The 22,500-nt window shown below is 46.0% G+C and overlaps 1 protein-coding gene across 1 annotated transcript; it reads right to left on the reverse strand.

Moving 5' to 3' along the window:
- Positions 1-1,543: 1,543 nt before the first annotated feature.
- On the reverse strand, positions 1,544-22,367 carry EAE97_003122 (uncharacterized protein; the record flags this gene model as incomplete). Its single annotated transcript, XM_038873634.1, has 3 exons — positions 1,544-3,055; positions 3,111-15,902; positions 15,951-22,367. The coding sequence occupies 3 exons, from the start codon at positions 22,365-22,367 to the stop codon at positions 1,544-1,546; spliced, it is 20,721 nt and encodes a 6,906-aa protein (XP_038735497.1).
- Between the last annotated feature and the right edge of the window lie 133 nt (positions 22,368-22,500).

The following is a 22,500-nucleotide window of genomic DNA, read 5'->3' on the forward strand; positions in this document are numbered from 1 at the left end:
TGTTAATACTTAGCATCAATTCTATCTAAATCGTCGAGGTTATCATGAGGTCTATTCTATCACCTGCAAATCTTGCTTTGTAGTCATTCACAGGAGAGTTCTGGTCATAGAGACTGCGGCCCTCCTGCCATTCATTACAATTACTCCCACAATAGAGTAACAGAGTTCGTGATCACGTTGTTCAAGTCAAGCGGGAAAAGATTAAGTAGAAGTAAATCATTCATTACTTGACTGAAATTTGAACCTGTCCGGGACAATAGGAATACATGGGGGGACTCATGTCAAGGTTATTTTCATCGCTCTGATTGGATATGTTACCTTAGAGGGAGCAAAATATTGGCACCACTACTTTAGCTTTTGACGAGTAAGTTGACATGTCGCAATGACAGAACTAAAGTAGAAAGTCTAAATGATTAAAGTTCCAAGGGAACGCACACTTATGTAATAAAATTACGCAAGAAGATCTCGACATTGACAGGTTCAAGGTATGTTTGAAAACATCAATATCGAGTAAAACATACACGGTGATACTGGTGGCTCCTTGTGAGCCGCCCACTTCAGAGGAAAGTACTGACACACCACCCATTAGAGCCATTGCTATGGCCTGGCAGCTCAATATATATCTGTGACGACAGCAAGAGATTAGTCCACACAGACGCACTGTTAAGTCGCACTTCACAGACTAAGACAGTTAGGTATGAGCCGTTCAAGCTCAAAAAGGATACAAGTGAGCTCTTTCTTTGGAAGAGTTTCTGGGTAGCCATTGATACAGTCTGGACAGGAGAGTTGGGCAGCCCTTGAATGCTTGGTGATAAAGACAGTGTGCAATTACATAGCCTAACTACTTGCAACTGAATCTACCATCAAGCCGAAAAGATGGTGGACCGTCATATCCCGGAGCTACAAACCATGACAAATGTGTGTTTTCACGATTTCAAGTAAGATTCTCCGTTGGAGCTAACCATACAAAATCACTCGATTATTGAGCTATAGGGGGATTTCCACTTTGATATACATGTATGCATGAATGAGAGAAGGTAGCTAGCGTCGTAGAATAATGATTGGCCGGCAGTAAGGGTTTGTCGAGGTTTGCTTTTGCAATTATTTATAGTTCACCTTTAATCGAAAATAATGACAATCAAGATCGAAACCCGAATCAGAATGAAGTACTTTGGCATTTAAAATCATAAACTAGGTAAGCGGAGTAAATTAAACTCGTCTAATACTACAATCTGGTCGTGATCGTCGTTAAATATGGATATCTTTTTTGCCTGAAATATGAAAGAAACACTCCATAGCCGTAGCTATGAGTTCGCTAAATGCATAGCATCATTAATCATCATTAAAATGAATCGGGGAAATCGTCGAAGATAAAAAGAAAAACAAAGGGAAAGAAAACATTAAAACACATGATCCAACCATCACCGCTAAACCCAAAGGGTATCAATTATTTCATCACCACTCCCATCTAACCCATATTCCTTTCCATTCATTTCTACGTCCGCCATTCTGGTTTTGTTTTTCGTGTTTTTTTTCTCTTTCTTCAAATCACATTGGTATCGGGCATACTACTCTGCAAACTAGCAGGAGTTCGGCTCCTATCACTTCTCCTATCCATATCCGCTCCACTCGCCGGACTATAAACCCTTCCTACTGGCCCCTTGCCCATTCTGGGTTTGGCAACCAAAACCTGAGCAGGGCAAACCACGATTTCCTCATCGCCTTGTCCTAGATCATCACCTTTCTTCACCACAAGTGGAAAGAGTACAACTCTGACGACAGCTCTTTGTGCCTCGAGCTCCTCATTAGAAATGGTATCTCCGCTGCGCTCATTCATGAGTGCAGCATTGAAAGAGACTTTGCTGGCGAGATCGCCATTGGCATCATATTCGGGTTGAAGTGGTGGTAGCATCATGTATTCTGCGCGTTGAGTGCGCATCTCTATGGATAGATCAACGGCAGCTTTTATAACACGTTTGAGTTGTTCCTCGATTTGACCTTCAAGGTGACTAGGTGGAGGTAAGATTTCTGTTAGGGTCTCCAAAACAGCATGCACCACAGCTAAAGTATCTTGTTCTTTTTGTCTGGCGAATGACTCTCGTTTGGATAACAAGGTCAAAGTCGTAGCACGCCATTGATGAACGGCTGATGGTGGTCCAACTTCAGACAATACCTTCTCCAGTGACTTGAGCTTTTGTCTTTGTTCTCGATCCATGCCAAATAAGTAGCGAGTGAATATAAATTCCCACACCATTGTCATCGTCATTGACATAAAGACATCTCGTCTCCTCACTCTATCCGCAAGATAACTGTCCACATCTGAGCCATCTAGAATGGCATTATCGAGTCGATCAATGGTTTTATCGTTGTTGATTTCACTCGTGAGTCTACAGGCTCTCATATCAGAGAACTTCGAGAATCTCAATACCCATTGCTGCACATGTTGGCAGAGTTGTTGACAAGCATTATCGAAATAGTCCTCGTCTCGGATGATCAGGAATTGAGCGTCACCAGCTTTGGCAGCTAGAATTTCCCTTTGCATTGCCCGAATTTGTTCCTTGGCCACATCCAATTGAGATCGCAATGATGCAATTTCCTGGTCCCTTTCTTGTATAGCATTATGTATGACGCCTTGTACTTCGCTCTGTAGGTTGTGATGAGCCTCGCGGGCCTGCTGGAGTTCGCGTGAAGTTTGTGCATGTTGTGATTCGAGTGTGCCATATCGTGCATTATGTTGTTGACCCAATGTAACGGCCGCACTGGAAAGGCCCGCATTTACTTCAGTCAATCGTTTGACCTCATCTTGCATCGATGACAGTGTTCGTTTAAGTAGATCGATTTGCGCATCCCTTTCTACCAAGGCCGCAGGTGCACCTTGGCTTGATCGGAGCATATGTTCGGCATGAGCTTTAGATTCGGCGAGCGCGCGATTTTCCGCAGTTAGTTGATCCAGTTTTGATTCGAGCTCCAAGACTTGCATACTTTGTCGTCGTCGCATACTGTGAGGTCGAGTTGGGGATCGTGGTGAGCCCATATGGCCTTCACCATAGCCATCCTACATTTTTTATTAGCGGTGAAAATTTTTCATCTTCAGATTTCTGCAAACTTACGTAGACATCGGCCATATCTTGCGCCCTGGCTCGGCCCTCATTTGCAGTTGGATTTGCAGTATTTGTTAAAGTTGTCGATGTAGCGGTATTGATGGAGGCTGGATCAATTTCCTTAGCGAGATCAATGTTGCTTTGTTGACGGAGTGATCTTGGATCCCCGCTAATTTTCCGGGCGCTACGACGAAGTGGCGGTGTAAACGAACGATTGGTCTTAGCGCTATCGGGGAACTGTGGCGCTTGAGGCGCATCTAATGGAACCGGTGTTCGCAATCGAGTAACACTGATATTTGAAGCGGATCTTTGACTTTTGTGACTTTGAGCACTTAAAGGACGGCTTTCTTGACTTAACTTCCTTGCTGCTGCAAATCCCGATCCTGCTGCTGCAAGAGCTGCACTTCCAATTAAAGATGGAGAACTTTCGGAAACACTTCGCTGCTCAGTTCTAGAAGTTTTTGGAGTTTTAACTGGTTCAAGGTCCCCATATTTGTTTTCCTTTGGTTTGCGGTACTGGAGGTCAGGAAATTCGGAACGGTGGACACGATGCCTTCTATGCTCTTTTTCTGGCGTCACTGGTTTGTTGATTGCTTCTGCTCGAAGAGGCTCAGATAACTTTTCCTTGGATTTCGTTTGAAATGCCTTAAGTCGTTGAGATCGGACAAAGTCTACATGATTCGCTTCTGCTAGTTCCCCACGACTTAAAGAAGTCTTGCGAGTAAGTTTATGCTTTTCTTCATGAGGTGAATGTGCTCTGTGAATTGCCTGCGTTATATGTAGATCTGTGTGCCCCTCTTCTTTGCGTCTCTGAGATGGCAGATCATCAATTCTATGGCCATATCGTGTCAAATCTTCCACAACTTTTGGTCGTTGCGGCTTTTCAAGATCAACTGTCCCAGCATCTTCATCTACAGAAGGCCATGCCATGCTATCGATAGCTGCATCTGTTGAAGATACGGGCGCTCTAACACGCATGGAAGGCGAATTGTCTCTCAAGTGAATGCCACTATCACGAATGTCTTCATGTTTGCCTGCAAAGTTTCCTTGAGGAGGAATTGGAGAGTCGCCGATAAAAGCACTGTCTCTGTTTTCTACATTGAGAGCATTCTCATCCTCTGATTCTTCTCGTAGCATTGTCAAGCCAGGTGTTCCAGGTCGAGATGGAGGACGGGATCTTGATCTGGTTCTTTTAGCTCGTTCGGCTATCGGAGAAGAGATTGGCGAAGGACTGGTTTCTCTAGCTCGGGGCTCAACAATAGTAGTTCGCAAGGCTTCTTGGATTGGTGCCGGTAAGAGATCTAGGTTATCGTCAACCTCGATTGACTTCTTCCTTCTTTTCTTCTCCATATCTCTTCTCGATGGTCTAGAGAGGTACTCTTCTGACAGATCTCCTCTTGGTTCGCGTGCAGGCGATGATCGTCTTGGGCTTGAAGAACTGCTCGAAGCATAGGACTGGGCAGCCAGCGCTATTTCTTGAGTTTTGTCGTCATTGAGATCAAAATGGCGAGATGGCGTGGGTGTTGCACTTTCACGATCCTCCATTATCAATGATTTGGGATGGGTCTCCACCATTGGTTCTTGAGAAGCTCCAATATGCTCTGAATCTTGTACAATTTGGCGTTCTACAATCGTAGAGTCGGCAGGAATTTGTGTCGTTGGTTTCTGGACGGCCTCCATTTGTTCTGGCTCTTGCAAAATGGCGTCTTCATCTTCCGCATGCTCAGTGAAAATCTCTTCCTTTGGCTCTTGAATGGTGTTAGCCCCCTCTGGCTCATGCAAAATAGAACGTTCCACCTTATCTGACTCGGATGTTTTGGCGGCTTCTTTTTTCTGCATCGGTTCCATCTGCTCCGGCTCTTGAGTAAACCTTGCAACGTCGAGAACGGGGCTAAGAGATCTAGGATTTCTAATCTCTTGAGGTTCTACAGCGGCAGCCTTGTCAGATGTCTCAATCATTGGACCCCTGATGTTCCCTATCTGTTCTGATTCTTGCAAAATCATACTCCTTTCTCGAAATCCGTCACTGTCATATTCATCATTCTTCGTCTGCCCAGACGCACCCTTCATCTCTTCAAACAATTTTGAATCCTTGTCTTCTCTTGGTACAGAATCATCAGATACGTCATCACTTGGTGCTATCTTGTCCATGCTTAGTCTATGCTCTTCCTCCTCAGATAACTTTTCCGACCTGGGGCTTTCTTCTTCCTCAACAGCTTCTACTTCTAATTCCTTGCTCTTGCTAGCCAAAATTGCTGCACCGACAATTGCTGCAGTTGCGGCTACTGCAGATGGCATCTCTTTGCGCTCCTTCATTGGTTCAATTCTCGATAAATCTTCCCCCATTAATGACTGGAAGTCTCTGATATCGGTCGACTCTCTTTTCGTATTCTTCTTTCCTTTCTTGGCGGGTGGTCTAGAAAATTCGTTCGCTTCGGATTCTTTGACCGTGCTGGCAATATGAGAATAGAATTCATCTCGGCCGATATCTTCTATGACTGGTACAGCCCTGATAACTTCTGCTTCGGGAACTTCACCTGCCCAAAAAGTTCGTTGATCATCTTTGGGTGTTTCAAGATTCATCGTGGCTTGTCGTTTTCTCTTGTCTTTTTTGGAAGGAACTTCTACTGATGCAGCAGAGAGATTATTCGACTCATCGATAAGCTGCTTGAATGAAGATGATGAGGGAGATGAAAGCATATCTGGTTCCGTAATTGAGTTCGATGTTGGAACGGTGTTTCGTATTGGAATAGGAGAAGTCAGGAGACGCTCGCCAGGATTGACATCTTGTATATCGGATACCGCGACGGTATTGGCCAAGGCTGGGATTTCCGATTCTGGGTCTCGTCCTCTGCTTGAAATACCCTTGCCCTTTTCATCGTTCTTATCGTGTGACATGTCAAAAGGATCATGCTCGGAAACAATTTTATCAACCTGTGGAATCTGGAAAGATGTATGAGTATCAGGTACGTCCTCAATAGTTGGAAGTAGCTCTTCAAGCTTTCCAGAATTTGGTGGAATATCCTCAGGAAGCTCAGTAGCAACATTGGGAACCTCGGGCTCCAATGGGGTAGACAAGGTAGATTTAAGTCTCTCCTTGTCCTTTCTCGATTTCTTGGTAGAAACCGTACCCCATTCGTCCTCGGTTTGTTGTTGAACTTCCTTTGGCATGTCTCCAGTGGGAATGGCCTTAAAGTCATCGAGTGTTATCTCTGTAGGTACTGGCTCCACAACATCCGGTACTCCTATTTGGGTGTCTTTGGGGATAAACTGTACCGGTGAAGAAAATCCAAACTCACGATCATTTATATCCTTGGAATTCTTGGTTAAGACCCCAGTGACATCATCATCTACTGGTCTGTGCTCTTCCTTTGGGTGCTCCTCATTTAGCATCTCTTGTGGTAAATAACTTTTTGATAGCTCATCGGCTGGAATTGATCTGTGCCCCTCCAGTGTAATCTCTTCAGAACCATCATCGTTTTGTTGTACGGTCTCAGGCATAGGGGCCGAAATTAATTCTTCTGCGTGTAACGGCTTGATAACTTCCGGAACGGACTTTTCTGCGGGCTCTTGAGTAAGTTCTTCAAACTCGGGCTCAACAGCTTCGACAGGCTCTCGTGAGGCCCGAGGGGTTAAATTCATCGGAGTATCTTCTATGGAGAAAGATTCAACAGCATCTAAGAACGAATCTTCATCGGTTTCGGTTATATCTCCGTTTGCCAGCTCTTTTACATCGTCTCCCGTGAATGGAATATCTGTGATCTCAAGCGGCGTACTTGTAATTTCTGGGGCTTGAGGTGCAACATTAGATTGCTCGCTCATTGGTTGCAAGACATCATCACCCGTCTCTTGCGCCTCTTTCGACTCCTCGATCGGTCGGGCCCATTCATCTCTTTGTGTTGGTTCAGTCTCAGCAAGCAGACTTTCGGAAAGAGGCTGATCATGTATAGGGTCCTCAAGAGTAGAATTGAATGATGTCGTCTCAAGGGCAGAATCGATAGCTTGTTCACTGGCGATTGGTTCTGTATTCGATGTAGATTCAAAAAAATCTGGGTTGGTTTGCTCCACATTTGCAATTGGCTCAAAACCTTCGGAAAGGATATCTGGCGAGCTTGGTACAGGTTTAATGTTAGAATCAAATGTCATTGACTCGGAGTCAATTTCTAGCGCCTGGTTTTCTGGTACTTGAGAAGAAAAAGTAACGTTGGTTGGATCTCCGGAGGTTTCCGAAAAGTCCAAGTTCTGTTCTCCTTCCTCCTTGTCCTTTCCAGATTCATTGGCGAAAACAGATTCGAGATCCCTCGCTGATTCTTCAGGTACGATATCGGAAATTGACATATCTGATTCTAATTTTGTTGGCTCAATCGATGATTCTTGTGGAATTGACATATCATCCATGGGGATTGACTCGGCAACAGGCTCTTCGATGCTGACCTCTGAAGATTGACGGATTGATTGCTCAATTGGTAACTCTTGTGGAACAACCAATTCTTGCTCAGAAATTTTGGAATCGATATCATGTTCATGAGGGATGGGTGCTTTTTCAGTTATTTTTGGATCGACGATATCTTGTGGAAAGGACAATTCTTTATCTCCAGCTTTTTCCTCAAATACCACTTCTGGTGAATTGCTTGGTATTGGACGATTTTGAGACTCAGCTACAGGCTCTTGTCGAAAAATTACTTCTGGTTCAAATGATTCCTGTTCAATAGGTGATTCTGGCAAGGCGACTTGTTCTGGCTCGACAGTCTTTTGTTCAATAGGCCATCCTGAATGGTTCACCAATTCAGGATGTGAGCTTTTCTGTTCGACATGGTGCTCTTGTGAAAGAGTTGGTTCTCCAACGATGTAATTTTCAGAATCGAGCCCCTGTTGAGATGGAGTTTCTAGTTCAGATACATCCCGCTCGGTTGGTGATTCTGGCAAAGAAACTTGTGCAGGATCAACGGCATTTTGCTTCAGGGGCGATTCTTGTGGAATGACCAGCTTAATATCAGAGCTTTGAGGATCAGTTGCACGATCTTGAACAATAGGCGCTTCTCTGATGACTTCTGGCTCGGTTGGAGACTCTTGTGGAAAAGACAGTTCTTGCTCGAGGGATGTTTGCTCAATTGGTGATTCTGGCAAAGCAATTTGTGCTGGTTCAGGAATGTTGAGCTCGATGACTGGTTTCTCTACAACAATTTGCTCTTCCTCTGGTATTGGCTTAACGACCGAGTTTTGTACAAGACTAGATTCAAAATTGGAAGTTTCTGGCACAGTTTCTAGCTCCTGCTGAAAAGTTGGCTCTGCACTGATTGGTGATTCAACTGTTGATTCTTGCGGTAAAATGTTTTCTCCGTTTTTGATTTCTGGCTCAAATTCCTGTGACTGAGGTGCCTCCTCGTCATCAACGATTGAATTGATCATTGCATTTTGCGGTAGGAAAGTTTCTCCGTTTACAGATTCCGGCTCAATGATTTGATGCGGTACTAAGGATGGCTCCTCGATGCTTTTTGGTTCGCTTGATGACTCTTGTTGTACAATTGGTTCCTGTAGTGTAAGGTCATCTTCCTTGGAATTTCCAGACTCGACAGTTGGTCCATGAGAAACGTTTGTCGATGGTTTCGATGCAATTGACTCGATTACTGGCACCATAAATACCTTGGGATCTTCCTCTGTTTGTTCCTGCTCAAGGGAATGTTCTTGAAGCTCTGTTGGTTGCTCAACGATCTCTCTGACAGTCTCCACAGGTTCTATGCCATGAAGTTCCTCTTCTGAAGCTTGATTGATTGGCTGGGAAAGTTCGGTCATTTCTGACGTGCTGTCCATGGGAAGCTCAAATGATGGACTTGTGTGAAGGGATTTGCTCTTCGTTTCATCCTCTTTGAATTCTATGACTAGAGCATTTGAAGAGTTCGTTTCTGGCAAGTCCGTGGTATCTTTGGATTCAGATTCAAGGTCCCGTTGGTCAATCGGCACATCCACAACCGAGTTTGGAGTATCATCTTGTTTAACCTCAACATTGGTCAGAGTGGGAATCAACGTATCCTCGTTGGCCATTTGCACGCTCTCTGGAATTGGCTCGGTGGAGTTTGGAACGGCTTCATAGTTTGATACATCAACGTCCGCTTGAATCGGTAAAGGTCCCAATGGAGCTTGAGAATCAAGGTCTCCGGAGTCTAGAACAGGTACTTCAGACTTCTGCTCTTCCCTTCCTTCGTTGGATTCCTCGGTTGGAACTTCAGCGGGTGGCTCGACATGTTTTCCTTGAAAAACGTGTTCAATGCCATCAGAGATGCTTGGAGTTGTAATGGCGTCCATCGGTTCAATGCCATTCTGTTCGGTCTCTGGGTTGATCAATTCCGAAAGAAACTTGGCTTCCTGTGGCTTGCTGAACATTACTTCTTCCGAAGATCTATCAATTGGAGGTTCTGAGACAACTAGTCTTGCTTCTTCCGTTATTGGCTCAACATCTTTTGTTTCGCTCTCGAGGAGTGGGTCTGATGAAAGAGACTCTTCGGCCAATGGCATTGGTGTAGCAGACTTGCGCTTTTTCTTATCCTTTCTCGACCTCTTTGGTGAGACTGAAGCAGGTTCTTGGGAAGACTTTTCTAGAATGGGAGACATCGGTTCTGAAAATTCCAATGTTTCTTTGCTTGCAGGAATCTCAATCTCGGAGGGGGTTTCAATTGTCTTCTCCACAACATCTGAAACTGGTTCAAGTGCTTCTGCGGGTTCATGAACTTGATGCTCGACGTCCTCGGTAGGATTCATCACGATGTCCTCTGGCAGTGGGATCGATGCTGCATGCTCAGAATAATCCAAGTTCTTAAGACTATTGGGCTCCTTGATCTCTGAATTGATAATTGTTTTCTCAGGAATTGGGATTGATGGACTGAGGTTAGGAGACGGCTGTAGACTTTCGAAGTTTGTAGGTTCATCAAGTTCGATGGCCTCATTGATATCATCTTCCGGAAGTGGCACAGAAGCAGGCTCTAAGATGTCACGGCTTTCTTGCTCGATGGGCTCAATTGATCTTTCGAGCGGCTGTTCTAAGGCTCCACGATTGCTTGATTCCGTGGTATCGAAAGGCTTTTCTAAGATTTGTTCCTCGACAAGAAGGGTTTCTTCAGGCTCTTTGGTGACTTCGATTGGCACCTCAGGCTCTGACTGGGACTTATTCTTACTCTTCTTGTTTTTCTTGCTTTTCTTGGACTTCTTAGTGCTGGGTAAGGTCGATTCATCTTGAACTTCCGTTTCCTCAGCAGGATCAATTTCGTTCGGCGCTTGAACTGTTCCAACCGTTGCTGAAGGCTCAGTAGATAAAAGAGTCCCTTCATCAGTATGGCTTGGTTCGAAAGTTTCCAGAGCTCCTGACTCCTTCCGTGGAATAATTTGCTTCGTCAAAGACCCATTGGTATCCTTGTTGATTTCCTCGAGAAGTGGCTCTTGTGGTAAGATAGACTGATCGTTGTTATGACTTGGCTCGGCAGCTTCAACCTCTCTCGAATCTTCCTCGAACACAATGTTACTTGGTAAAGTAGGCTCATCAACATTGTCTGGCTTCTGAACTTCAATAGTATTGTCCAACTCTTCAGAGAGAGGCTCAACTGACAATCCAGACTCTTCAAGGCTTATATCTGGTTCGACATACTCGACAGATGCCATGATATCATCTTGAATCGATTCATTTGGCAAGAAAGATTCATCAACCAAGCTTGGTTCAGAAATATCGACATTCTTCGTGGCTTTCTCGAGAGTGGATTCATTCGGTGGAGAAGCTTCATTATCAATAGCGCTTGGCTCAGTAACACGGTCAAATGATGCTTGTGGTACATTATCATCATCCTGAATAACCTTGCGAGGAACATTTGAGGACTCGTTTGATCTTTCAAAAGTTGCTTGCTCCGGACTATCCTCCGAAAGGGCTTCTGGAACGAAACTACTCTGTTGGCCAATCGAGTGAGGAGGTTCAGAAGATCTGCTCTGGTTCTCAACAATATGTTCAGGAATTTGCTCAGGCTGTGGCGATGAAGTAAGACGATCCTCATGGATAGCCTCAGGATCAAGTTCCTCAGTCTCCCTAGCGGTTTCGACAAATGGTTCAGGGACATCTTCATTTGACACTTCGGGAGCTCGACTCTCTTCCAAGGTAGGTTCACGTTGAAGTTCGGAAGGCTCGCTACTGCTTTCAACAGATGGCTCATCGATTTCCGGTGCTTGAAGCTTGAGTTCCTTCTCGATCGCAGCATCTCTCGACGCATCTGCCTCTTCCTTTGGCATTTCTTCCGACGCTGAGGATTGCGAACTTCGGCGTTTCTTTTCATTTTCCTGCAATTTCATGGTTGGAACCCCAATCATTGATTCAAAGTTTTTCATTTCTTCAACTGGTGTATCGATAATTGGCTCGGAAGTGAGTTCATGAGATTGTTCGATGAAAGCTGGCTCTGCCATCAACGACGGAGTTTCTGGTCCTTGATTGGCGGATTCCCCAGCTCTGAATGCTTTGGAGGCCTCTTCGGATATGAACGATTGTAAGCTGAGACGTTGTTTACCCTTTTGTCTTCTGGATGATTGGTCATCTTGTACATCCTCTGCCGATTTTGTGACAGATGGCTCCATGATTTTTTGAGCAGTCTCTTGCTTGGGCTCAATGGGTAAAGGTTCTTCCTCGATGATTGCACTTGGCACTGACTCAAGATCTTCGCTTGCGATTTTCTTGCCCTTCTTCGAATTTGTCTTCGGGTTTTCGCCTGCGAGAGCCCATTCCTCAAGTTCCGTAGTAGGTGATGGTGCTTTGACAAGCTCAGTCTCAATGACCTTTGGCATGGCGGACTCAGACACAACGCGTGGTGTAGACATGAAAGATTCGGATGCAGCGCGTGCTGTAGATGGTCTTGGAGGGAGTCCTTGCTCAGCAGCGGCAATTGCGGCCTTGTCCTTCTTTTTGCCCCATCCCAAAGCTTGAACCATTTCCAAAACACCCTTTTTTCTTCCTGTCAGAGGACCCATAAGACCAGAAAGTCCTGCTGTCATTGGTGCATCGTTAGGAGTTTGCTCTTTCGCGGGGATCGTAATAATTTGTTCCACAGGCATAGTATTTGGGTGTTCAATTGGCATTCCGATATTGGACGACTCGCCAATGGGTTTGATATCCTTGGCAACGGTATCGTCTTCAATTGAATCCTGTACTTGCTTGCCACGCTTGTTCTTATCTTTCTCAGACTTCTTGGGAGGTGCAGAAAATTCGATTTCACGGTCTACAGTAGAAGGCTTCAGAGGCATGTCCGGAATTTCTTGTTTAACATCAGCAGATTCTTCTCCTTGCGTCTTGTCCTCCTCGATGTTGGCTTGATCCACATTCTCGGAAACAGAAACTTCCTCAATGGGTGTCGGTTCAATCACATTTTCTTGGCTCTTGTCAAGGGTAGCAGATTCCGGCTTAGGGTCGATGGCAATAGAAGCTTCATCGGGACCTTGCAAATGCTCAGGCTCGAGGTGCTCTGGAGAGGCATCTACAGGCGTCTTTTCTTCCGAAGTACCGGGTGTCATCATGTCATTGGAAGGATTAGATGCAAGCAGACTGTCGCGATTCTCCTGTTCCTTGGACTCCTTGCTTTGGCTCTCTACCTCGGGTTCTGGTGCTGAAATGATCGAATCAATGGGCGTCTTTTCGGTCGTTGCTGGCTCTGGAAGATCCTGGTCGATATGCGTATTTTCGATAGTCTCTGGCTCTTGCACAATTGTGGAGGTCTCTTCCAAAGGAGTCTGTTCCTTGATAACGTTCTCGGCGGGGACACTGTCCTCGGGAATTTGTGGCGTCTTATCAGCCTGGGCAATCTCCTCTGGTTCTTCAAGTACAGCCTTGATCGCTGGATCCTCGATAGTCTCTGCCTGAGGGGTAGGGATATCTGTTGGCTCGTTCAAGTTTCTGATAGCATTATCTGAGGAAGCAATATCAGAAGGATCCCCTTCGTTTTGATCTTGATTAGCATGCTTTTCACTTTCATCGTCTCTCTCGTCCTTGGCACTACCAGATTCAAGTTCCTCCTTCAAATCCTTAGAAAGCACTTGTTGGTCATCTTCATATCCAGCTTCAAATCCACCCCGAGCTTCAGTCTCATTGGAAATTGGCTTCTCTTCCTCTTGAGTCTCGATTGCAGACACTTGATCCCGTTCTTCTTGTGATGGATGATTTTCTTGAATGCTATCTTCAATCTCCGCAGGTAATTGGCGAGGGAGAGATGATTCATCTTCTTGAGAGCCGGCTGGAAGTCCACTCAAGTCAGTGACATCGTCTCCAAGCCCTTTAGAAACATCCTCGATCACAATTTCTTGTGGCTTCAATTCCTCTTGTGATTGGTTTGCAAGTCCGAGTTGATTATCTTCATGTTCAGCGGTAAGGCTATCAGAACCATTCTTATCTTCAGGAATATCATTGGTCTTCAATTGTTCTGCGCCAATAACAGTATCCCCGGCAGTAATGATTGGTAGTATAGTTTCTGCAGCTGGAAAGTAGTCCTTTTCATTTGATGAAGAGACTTCTTGAGTGCCGGCAGTCCATGGCGTAGCAGGAGTGATTGGCCAACCACCAGGTCCAACCATTGGTGTTGGTTTCTCTGACACATCCTCCGGAATAAGACCAGAAATTGTCGGCTCCATGGGTCCTTCTATGTCTGCAGTCTTACCCTTTCTGCTCTTCTTTCTATTCTTCTTCGAAGAAGGAGAGGCGATGGCGTGAGTCGTATCATCATGGTTCGGCGTCTCTTCAAAAGTAAGAGCTTCTGGTAGTTCCTTTTCTTGCAATTCAGGTACTTGCTCCTGCTCCTGGGTGACATCGATTGGGTCCTGCTCGACATTTGCAATTCGTTCCTCCTTTGCATTTCTCTTCTCCTTCTTGCTTTTCTTGGATTTTGGAGTTGAGAACTCTTCAATTGGCTTAACATTGACAGGCGTGGTAGGTTCTGCTTGAATGGGTTCTTGAACTAATTCTTGAGGCAAATATAGAGGATTTCTCGTGAAATCTTCAGATTGGGAAACCTCAGCCTCATTGAGCTCGGGTTGTGCCACATCTTGTTCTGGTTGCGGATCAAGAGGAGTCGGCTTAGACTTTTTCAACCTTTTCTTATCTCTTTTTGATTTGGGGCTAGCAAACTCGGAAACTGTGGGTGTGATATCACCAGAATTTTCAGGCAGTACAGAACCATTGAATGCTTGTTCTTCGGGGCTGGCTAGAGGAGAAGATGGTTGGGAAATCTTGCGGGGAACCTCTGACGATACCTCAAGTGATGGTTCTCGTGTCGGACCTTCAATCATAGATTCGACGATTGGCTCAGTAGTGAGTCTTTCCAGTCTAAGAGCATCAGCTTTTGCCTTCTTCTTGTCCTTCTTCCTGTCCTTCTTGGACTTGGGAACAGAGAATTCCTCGATCTGGTCAATCTCAACTGATGGCAAAACTTCTTCCATTTGGCCAAATTCCTGCACTTGCTGTTGCGGTTTATCAGCCGATTTGTCAATTGAAGGCTGTTCATCCATAGGTTTGTAAGGCTCTACGCTGTCCACATTTCTTGTCTTCGACTCGGGTTCGAGGGATAGAACATTTTGGTCTACTTTCTCGTGTACTTTCTCCTCTTCGAAGTTCTGAGTAGGATATTCAACGAGTTGAGCCTCGGGGCTAGCTGCTTGTTCGATAAGATCTCTCTCCGGTCCGGTCACGTCATGTGGTTCACTTGAAGCATAGTCGGATTTTGGTCCTTGTGTATCCTCTTGACTGGGGATTTCGTTTCGGAGTTCCAATTCGGGCTCCTGAGACGATACAGCTATTCCATTCTTACCCTGATTGTTCTTGAACTTTGGTGTAGAGAAGTTATCTACGGACTTGACATTGTCCCCCTCAACTGGACTGGAGAGTTCTTGAATGGGCTCCGGAGTATTCTCGGCTTCATCATGAATGTCATCTGATTCAAGCGTCAAACCTTTGCCCTCATTTTTCTTAAAATTTGACAAAGGAAATTCTTCGGTCTGTTCGACCTCCTCTTCAATACTCATGGTTTGATTGCCCGAAGTTCCACTTAAGATTTGCAATGTCTCCTCCTGTTCGGAGGGTATGTCATGTGACTGAGATGAATATTCTAAATCGTCGTTTCCACTCTTTTCCTGGATCTCTTGAGAAGAGCTTGGTTCCTGTTCATCCCTTGTACCATGAGATGCAATGGCAAGGCCGGCTGCCGTTGCAATTCCTGCGGCTCCAATGGCTTTAGCTACTGATTCAGATGATGATTGTTCATGAAATGCATCAAAGGATAAAGTTTGTTTTTCTTCCAGTGAGGGGAAAGAATCTTGAAGAAACTCCACTGATGGCGCTAAGTCTCTTTTAAAAGTAATCGCAGTCGGTGTGGATTCTCCGGAGGTATGATCATCGGAGGGGAGGCTGGTTGAAAGTGGGTCTGGTGAAGGGCGGTGAAGGTCCAATTTTCCCAAAATGCCCGATTCGGGTAGATCCGCCACGTCAAGTTCTGAATTGGTTCGGGACGGCGGTAAATGTGGGAGCGGGTCAATTATCTCTTCTGGCACGAACGACCCACGTCTGTTAGTCTCTAGTAGATACAGGGGCTTGAATTCCTTGGTATTATCCCACGACATAGGTCTTGATCTAGATCTTGGAATTGTGGCTGATTCTGCAATTGGAGAGGGATGGAAAGTAGAAAAGGGCGTATTACCAGTAGATCTCGTTATAATAGGTGAGGCCGGATTGGATCGGTTTCCCATGACGAATTTTAATGGCACGGCACTTTGGCTTGGAGATTTTACAGGAGTCTCCTGCAAACTCTTACGATTTCGCGGAGTCTTCTCCCTTGGCGTACTTACAGTCCGTTTTTCAGATTCAGGTGTTGTAGGTCGACTTTCTGGAAGTTTGGGCAGGTCATCAATTGGTTCACAATTAGGTGAAACTGAACCACTTGGCGGCAATGGTAAAAGATCTCCATATTGAGGGTCAATTGAGGGTCTGATTTGTCGTTCGATAATCTCTGGATCCAATATATCTTCCTCTCTTTCCAGCTTTCCCATATCCCCCGTACTTCCCTCGCTATCATTATTATTAGCGGCATGTTGCTGTTGGTGCTGAGCAGAAATTGCAATTGCACCAGCAGCAAGGCCGGCACCCGCGCCAAGGATGCCGGCATTATCTAAAAAAGAACCCTTCTTCGAATCTGAACTTTTACTCCTCTTCCTCTCTCCATCATTCCTAGAATCTTGCACACCATCCTCACCGCGTGTTTTTTGGCCATTAGTCTCACTTGAAACCAATTGAGAATCACTGAAAGATTGGCCCTCAGTTATTCCATCCGACGTTGAACTCCGTTTTTTCTTTTTCTTCTTGACATCGTCAGGATCATCACGGCTTCCTTTCGTTAGTTCCTCCTTTGCTGCTTCTGCCTTTGCACCGCTAAAGAAACCAAACAACCCACCACTCTTCTTTGGCGTTGCTTCTTTTGTCTTCTTCTTTGAATCTTCATTATCATCGCGAGTAGGTTCCGAAGCAATTGGTCGTGTAGCATCGTTATTTTCTTTGGTGCTGCTGCGATCTTTTCGGTTCTTTTGTGGCGAATCTTCTTCGTCCACCTTTGAGCTACTACCAGCTGATAAGATTGAACGCGATGAAGCCCACAATGGATCATCGCCATCTCGACGTGATGGTCGGTCTGGATCTCTCGATAGCTCCATATCTTCAAAATTATCAGAGGCTGGCAATGAGATTTGTGAAGGATCAGAAGAATCATAACGTTCACTCTTGCTTCCCAATTTATCCTTTGACTTTCTTCTCAATGATCTGCCAGATTCGGAGTCAACCTCTGGAGGGGGTGAGTCAAATCTAACACTGTCACGCTTCGACTTTCTAGGGATTTTGGATTCGTCGCCATTTTTGATATCATCCATGGAGAAGGTCCTGCGACTTTCACGTAATGGAGACTCGACTTTGCCATCGTAAGTTGATGAGCGCTTGCTAGATTTCCTTTTTGGTTTTGAAGCAGATGAATCAAGGTCAACATCTTCATACGTCGATGATCGGGATGACTTCTTGGACTTCTTGGGAGTGTCAACAGGCTCAACATAACTTTCCGGTTCTTCGACTATTTCGCGATTTGGTAGAATATCAACAAATGAAGATTCTTCCCTCAGAAGTGATTGTGTTCTTGCTTCCTCCTTGTCACGTCTCCTTTGTTCTTTTTTGCTCTGCCTAGAGGTATCAAAATAGTCTTCAGGTTCTTCAACGATAACACCAGTGATTGGCGATGATACATCACCACCACTTCGTCTCCCTTCTTTTTCAAGCCTTTTCTGTTCTTTCCTATCGAGATTGGGTGATTCTTCATTGGCAGGCGATACACTCGACCAATCTTTCGGGGTTTCTGACACCTCGCCCATGACAAAGCCGCGGTTTGTAGAGCTTTCACCCAGAATGTTTGAGAGGTCGTCGATGGATTCTGCCCATGGCGTTTTGTATTCATTAGAGCCAGGTGGGGAATCACGTTTTCGGAACGCGAGATCGTCAACCACGAGATTAGGATCGAAGCCACTATCTTGCAAACCTGCTGCCACTGTTGCAGTAAAATCCAAATCGTCGTCGAAAGCACCAGGCATATGTGAAGTTTGTGGCGAAACGGGCTTGGGACCGACGCTTGGTGGGCTATCTCTTCTCCTATGCTGAGATAAACTTTCCCTTCTGTTATCTCGAGGTGGGTTTTGACTTCTCATTTCTCCATATGGACTCTCGGGCTCTACCGTCACGCCTCGGTACAGACTTTCTCTGTCCACATCTCGAAATGATTCTCCGTATGGACTCTCAGGCTCTACAATCACACCTCGATACAGACTGTCTCTTCCCATATCTCGAGGTGGACTATCTCGCCTCGGTTCTCCGTATGGACTCTCAGGCTCTACCACTACGCCTCTGTACTCATAAGGCCTTTCGTTACGCTCCTGTTCCCTTGCTTTCAAGATTCTAGCAAGTTCACTGACTTCGGCACGCTTGGGAGATTCAGGTCGCTCACTTTCCCTAGCTTTTAAGATCCTAGCGAGTTCACTTACCTCGGCTCGCTCAGGTTTCTTAGGAGATTCAGGTCGCTCGGCTCGTTGAGGAGATTCAGGTCGCTCCTTTTCCCTTTCTTTCAGAATTCTAGCAAGTTCACTGACTTCGGCACGCTTGGGAGATTCGGGCCGTTCACTTTCCCTAGCTTTTAAGATCCTAGCGAGTTCACTTACCTCAGCTCGCTCAGGTTTCTTAGGAGATTCAGGTCGCTCGGCTCGTTGAGGAGATTCATTTGAGCCTGCTACTGCGGCACCCATACCGGCACCAATAATGCCCGCTGCCATTGCGGCCCATGAACTCGGGGATTTCGGTTCAGTCGGCGACTCCGACTTTGGCTCTGAGAATCTTGGCTCCGAAAATCTGGGCTTCTCAGGAGTTTCTGGGGAGGATTCGGAAGTGTACTCGTCCTTTGGTTCGGTGGGGCTTTCGACTTCAAAGTGTTTTGTCTCGTTTGGACCCCAGGTAACAGCTTTTGAGACTGTGGACTGAGTGGGAGATGGAACAGAAACATCAGATGAGCGGATAAGATCACCCCTTGGACCGATAATGATGGGAGGAATGTCTCTTCTATCGCGTTTTGGACGATCTTGATCATGTGACTCCTCTTTTGATCGGTATGATGGAGTCTGTTCGCGGACCTGTGCTGTATCGCTAGGCTTATCTTGTGATCGATATAATGGGGTTTGTTCACGATCCTCAACTTGATCTCTAACTTGGGGTTGGGTTGGCTCGTCTTGCGATCGTATAGAAGGTTGTTCACGCTCTCCATCTCTATCCTTGGTCTTAGAATGACGTTCAGGTTCAGGCTCAGGTTCAGAACGGCGTCTTTCAACTGGGCGATCATCCGACCGATTGGAGCTTTCCTTCTTCACGTTTTCATTCTTAGCCATAGTGGCAAACTGTTTCTCGGGTGACGGTGTTGAAGTAGGAGTGGGCCGAATCAAATTCAACATAGGTCGAGGCAGTTTAGCATCAGCATCTTTTGTCATGAATGGACCCTTCAAATCAGCTTCATCAACCTTATATCGCCTGCTTGGAATGCTGTAGACTTTTAGATCTCTAGGCGTCATGATATAATCAAGCTTGAAATCAGCATTTGGTGCATCATAGGGACCTTTCTTGCGTTCATGCATGCCAGGAGGAGTGACAATTCGTGGTGGTTCTTCTTCTGACTCTTCTTCATATTTGTTCATCACAGAGCGCTCAGGTGATGGAGTGCGAGAGCGGCGGACTTCTGCAGCAACTTTCCTAGCCATGAGAATTTCACGATAAGCTCGATCCGCTTCTGCCATAACTTCATCGTGCGATTGTCCCGGGGCTTCGGCAGAATCACCGTCTTTTGAAACATCCTCAGAGTCAGTTCGTCTCTCTCCTCGTCGTTTCGATGATCTTGATTCTCGGCGACTTTCCCTAGCCAAAGCAGCAGCGGCGGCGGCAATAGCTGCTGCCTCAATAGGAGCTGTAGAATGTTCAGTTTCTTCATATATCATCTCGGCATCATGAAGGGTTCTAGCATGTTCGTTGTATCGCTGTTCCTTTTCAACCTTGATGGAAATCTCAGTGCGCGATTCGGAGCGTGAGATAGAAGATGATTCTTTGATCGATGAATTTTGCCTTCGATTGAAATCCGGTTCACGATCGACAGTAACGACAGCAGGTGCAGGTTGATCTTTAGCCTGGCGGCCAGAGCTTTCCTCGCGAGAAGGTGTATCTGCAACTTGATATTGGAATGGGTCCGCGGGTGTGCGAGCCATTGCCGATATTTCTGAGAGTACGTGGGCTCGTCGCTCTTCGTAGTTGTCTTCAATGCGATCAGGTGCACGTCGCTCTTCGCGTCTCTCTCGTCGTCTCCTCTCTCGCTCCTCTGCAGCAGCATCGGGATCATCACGACTCCTTTCTCGATTCTTATCACGATCAGAATTAGAAGTGGAGCTTCTAGAATCATCTTTTCTTCGCTCCTCGCGACGTTTCTCTCGTTTTTCATCCCAAGTGAGATTACTATCAGCGATAGAAGATTGGTCATAATCACGACGGCGCTCTTTTCGGTCTTCATCCCGAGGTTTAGACGCGCTGCTATCGGCAATTGAGTATTGATCTTCCTCGTAGCGTCGCTCTTTTCGATTGACAGCGCTTTCACTATAGCTCCGATTGTCTCTTCTATCATCATCACGATAATTCTCATTTTCATCTCGACGACTAGATGCAATTGCAGCTCCAACAGCGGCTCCAGCTACGCCAGCTAAGGCCGCGCTAGCTAAAGATTTAGATCTATCAGAAGAGCTTTTCAAGATCCCGCCGGATTCTGAACGAACGTAATTGGACTCGTGATAAACACTATGAGAAACCGGAGTGATGGGTTGAGGCTGCTGAATTGGAACTGGTGCAGGTCTAGAAGCATTGTATTCGGACGAAGATGCTCGCGCCACATCGAATCGAGAGGGATCGTTGGTGGGGACTGGGAAGACTTCTTGAAGAGGGGTCTGTGAACCACTTCCAACACCCTGGGTCCTGCTTATCCTGACCCTTTCATGCACATACAAAGTATCCACCTGTCTGTCTGGATGGCTGTAAGGAATGTAAGTGTGTTGACCAAAGTCACTACCCGACTCCCATTGCACGTCTTCGAAGCCTACAGCCCTATCTGATAAATACCCATTGAGGGAATTCTCTGGCCCAAGGAGTCTTGGATCGACCACGTTACTCTTTCGACTCTTTGGGCCGTGGGTCTTCTTGCGTCCGAACAAGCCAGCCTGGCTTTTCTTGCCAACATGACTACCACCTCCGAACGCCAAACCAGTATCAACACTTGAATCTGACTCGTCATCAGAAGCTGATTCCCATCCCTCATCATTAGGGTCGGTTTCGTATGGAATGGCCTTGGAAGGTGGGAGGCCACGCTCATCCCTTCGACTAGAATTAACGGTTTCAGGACCAACGCGCCCATTCTTACCATTCTTGGCGTCTTTGTTGCCATGATCGAGTGCAAGTTTGGCAAGTCCAGCAATTCCAGCACCTAGAGCCAAAATTTCAGCATCGGTAGTGGGTCTTTTCGAGCTTGTAGGTCTGGAATTCGTGGAAGATCGAGTATCTTTCAAGTTTTCCTTGCTAGACTTATATCCTATGGTTTCCCATTGCCTGTCTCTTCCATCCCTAGCTCTCACACTCCTCTTCCTTCTGTACCTGAGAAATCCGGTTCCAAACGCTAAATCTTCATTCAAAGAGGAGCTTGATGAGGTGTTATGTTTCGTCAATTTCTTGCTTTTCTTCTTCTTTTTCTCCTTTTTCTTCTTCGAATCAGACTTTTCGGATGGTGTCGAGAAGAAAGACCTGAAACTAAAACCTTTTGTAGGAAAATGGCGAGAGATATCTAGGTACGAAGAAGTAGATGATCCTGATGTACTCAAATATTCCGTAGGTCGCGGCCCGTATTCCATTCCTGAAGGTTGGCGCATTCCTCGTTCTCGTTCAGATTTCTCGCGCTCCATCATTTGTCGTTCATGTTCTCGTGCTCGTTCTGGATCATAGTATTCTGCTACCGTGATCGTATTCTCTTTATCATATGTTCCTGTTCGTGATGGGTCCATGGACATGGTAGTTGCAGTGGTATCATAATGAGCAGTACGTGGCGTATCGGGATGCGCGATAGAGCTTTCCATGCCCGGATCGAATCGACCAGTTCGCGGTGTATCAACAGACATAGTGCTCTCAGCAACATCATATCTTCCTGGCCTAGGAGCGCGGCCTTCGGCATAGCTTTCTCCGCCATTGAATCGCCCAGTTTGTGGTGTGCCACCATTGTAAGAGCCTTCTCCGCCACGATAGCCTGCAGCTCCCGGTGTAACTGCTGGACGTCCTCCAATCGCACTCTCTCCACCATAATAATGATCGTGTCTCGGTGTCTCTGCTGAAATAAAGCTCTCTCCACCATCATATCCTGCAGTTACTGGTGTGTAGGGTGTGTAGGGTGTGTAGGGCGTCATGGGCGTGTTTGGGGGCATAGACCCGTATCTCCTATCATTTTGTCCGCGACCCGAAATTGAGCTCCCCTCTCCATCAAATCCCAAATTTGGAGGCGCGCGTCCATTATATCCTCGTCCTCCATTACCATTCCCATTGCCATTGCCATTTCTATTTCCTCTCTGCGCAATCGATGGATCTCCTCCTGTGCCATATCGATCGCGTTTCTCGGCCATTATTCCGTACCCTTGGGTAGGGACTTCTTCTTCTCAACTTCAGCTCCGGGGTTCGTATTCATTCGTGATCATATCATTAACATATCATCCAGTTTCGTAAATGATTTCGTCAATCGGAAATCGTCGTTTTGTA

Source organism: Botrytis byssoidea (genome assembly GCF_014898295.1).
Source record: "Botrytis byssoidea strain MUCL 94 chromosome Unknown BBYS_005, whole genome shotgun sequence".
NCBI classification, from domain to species: Eukaryota; Fungi; Ascomycota; class Leotiomycetes; order Helotiales; family Sclerotiniaceae; genus Botrytis; species Botrytis byssoidea.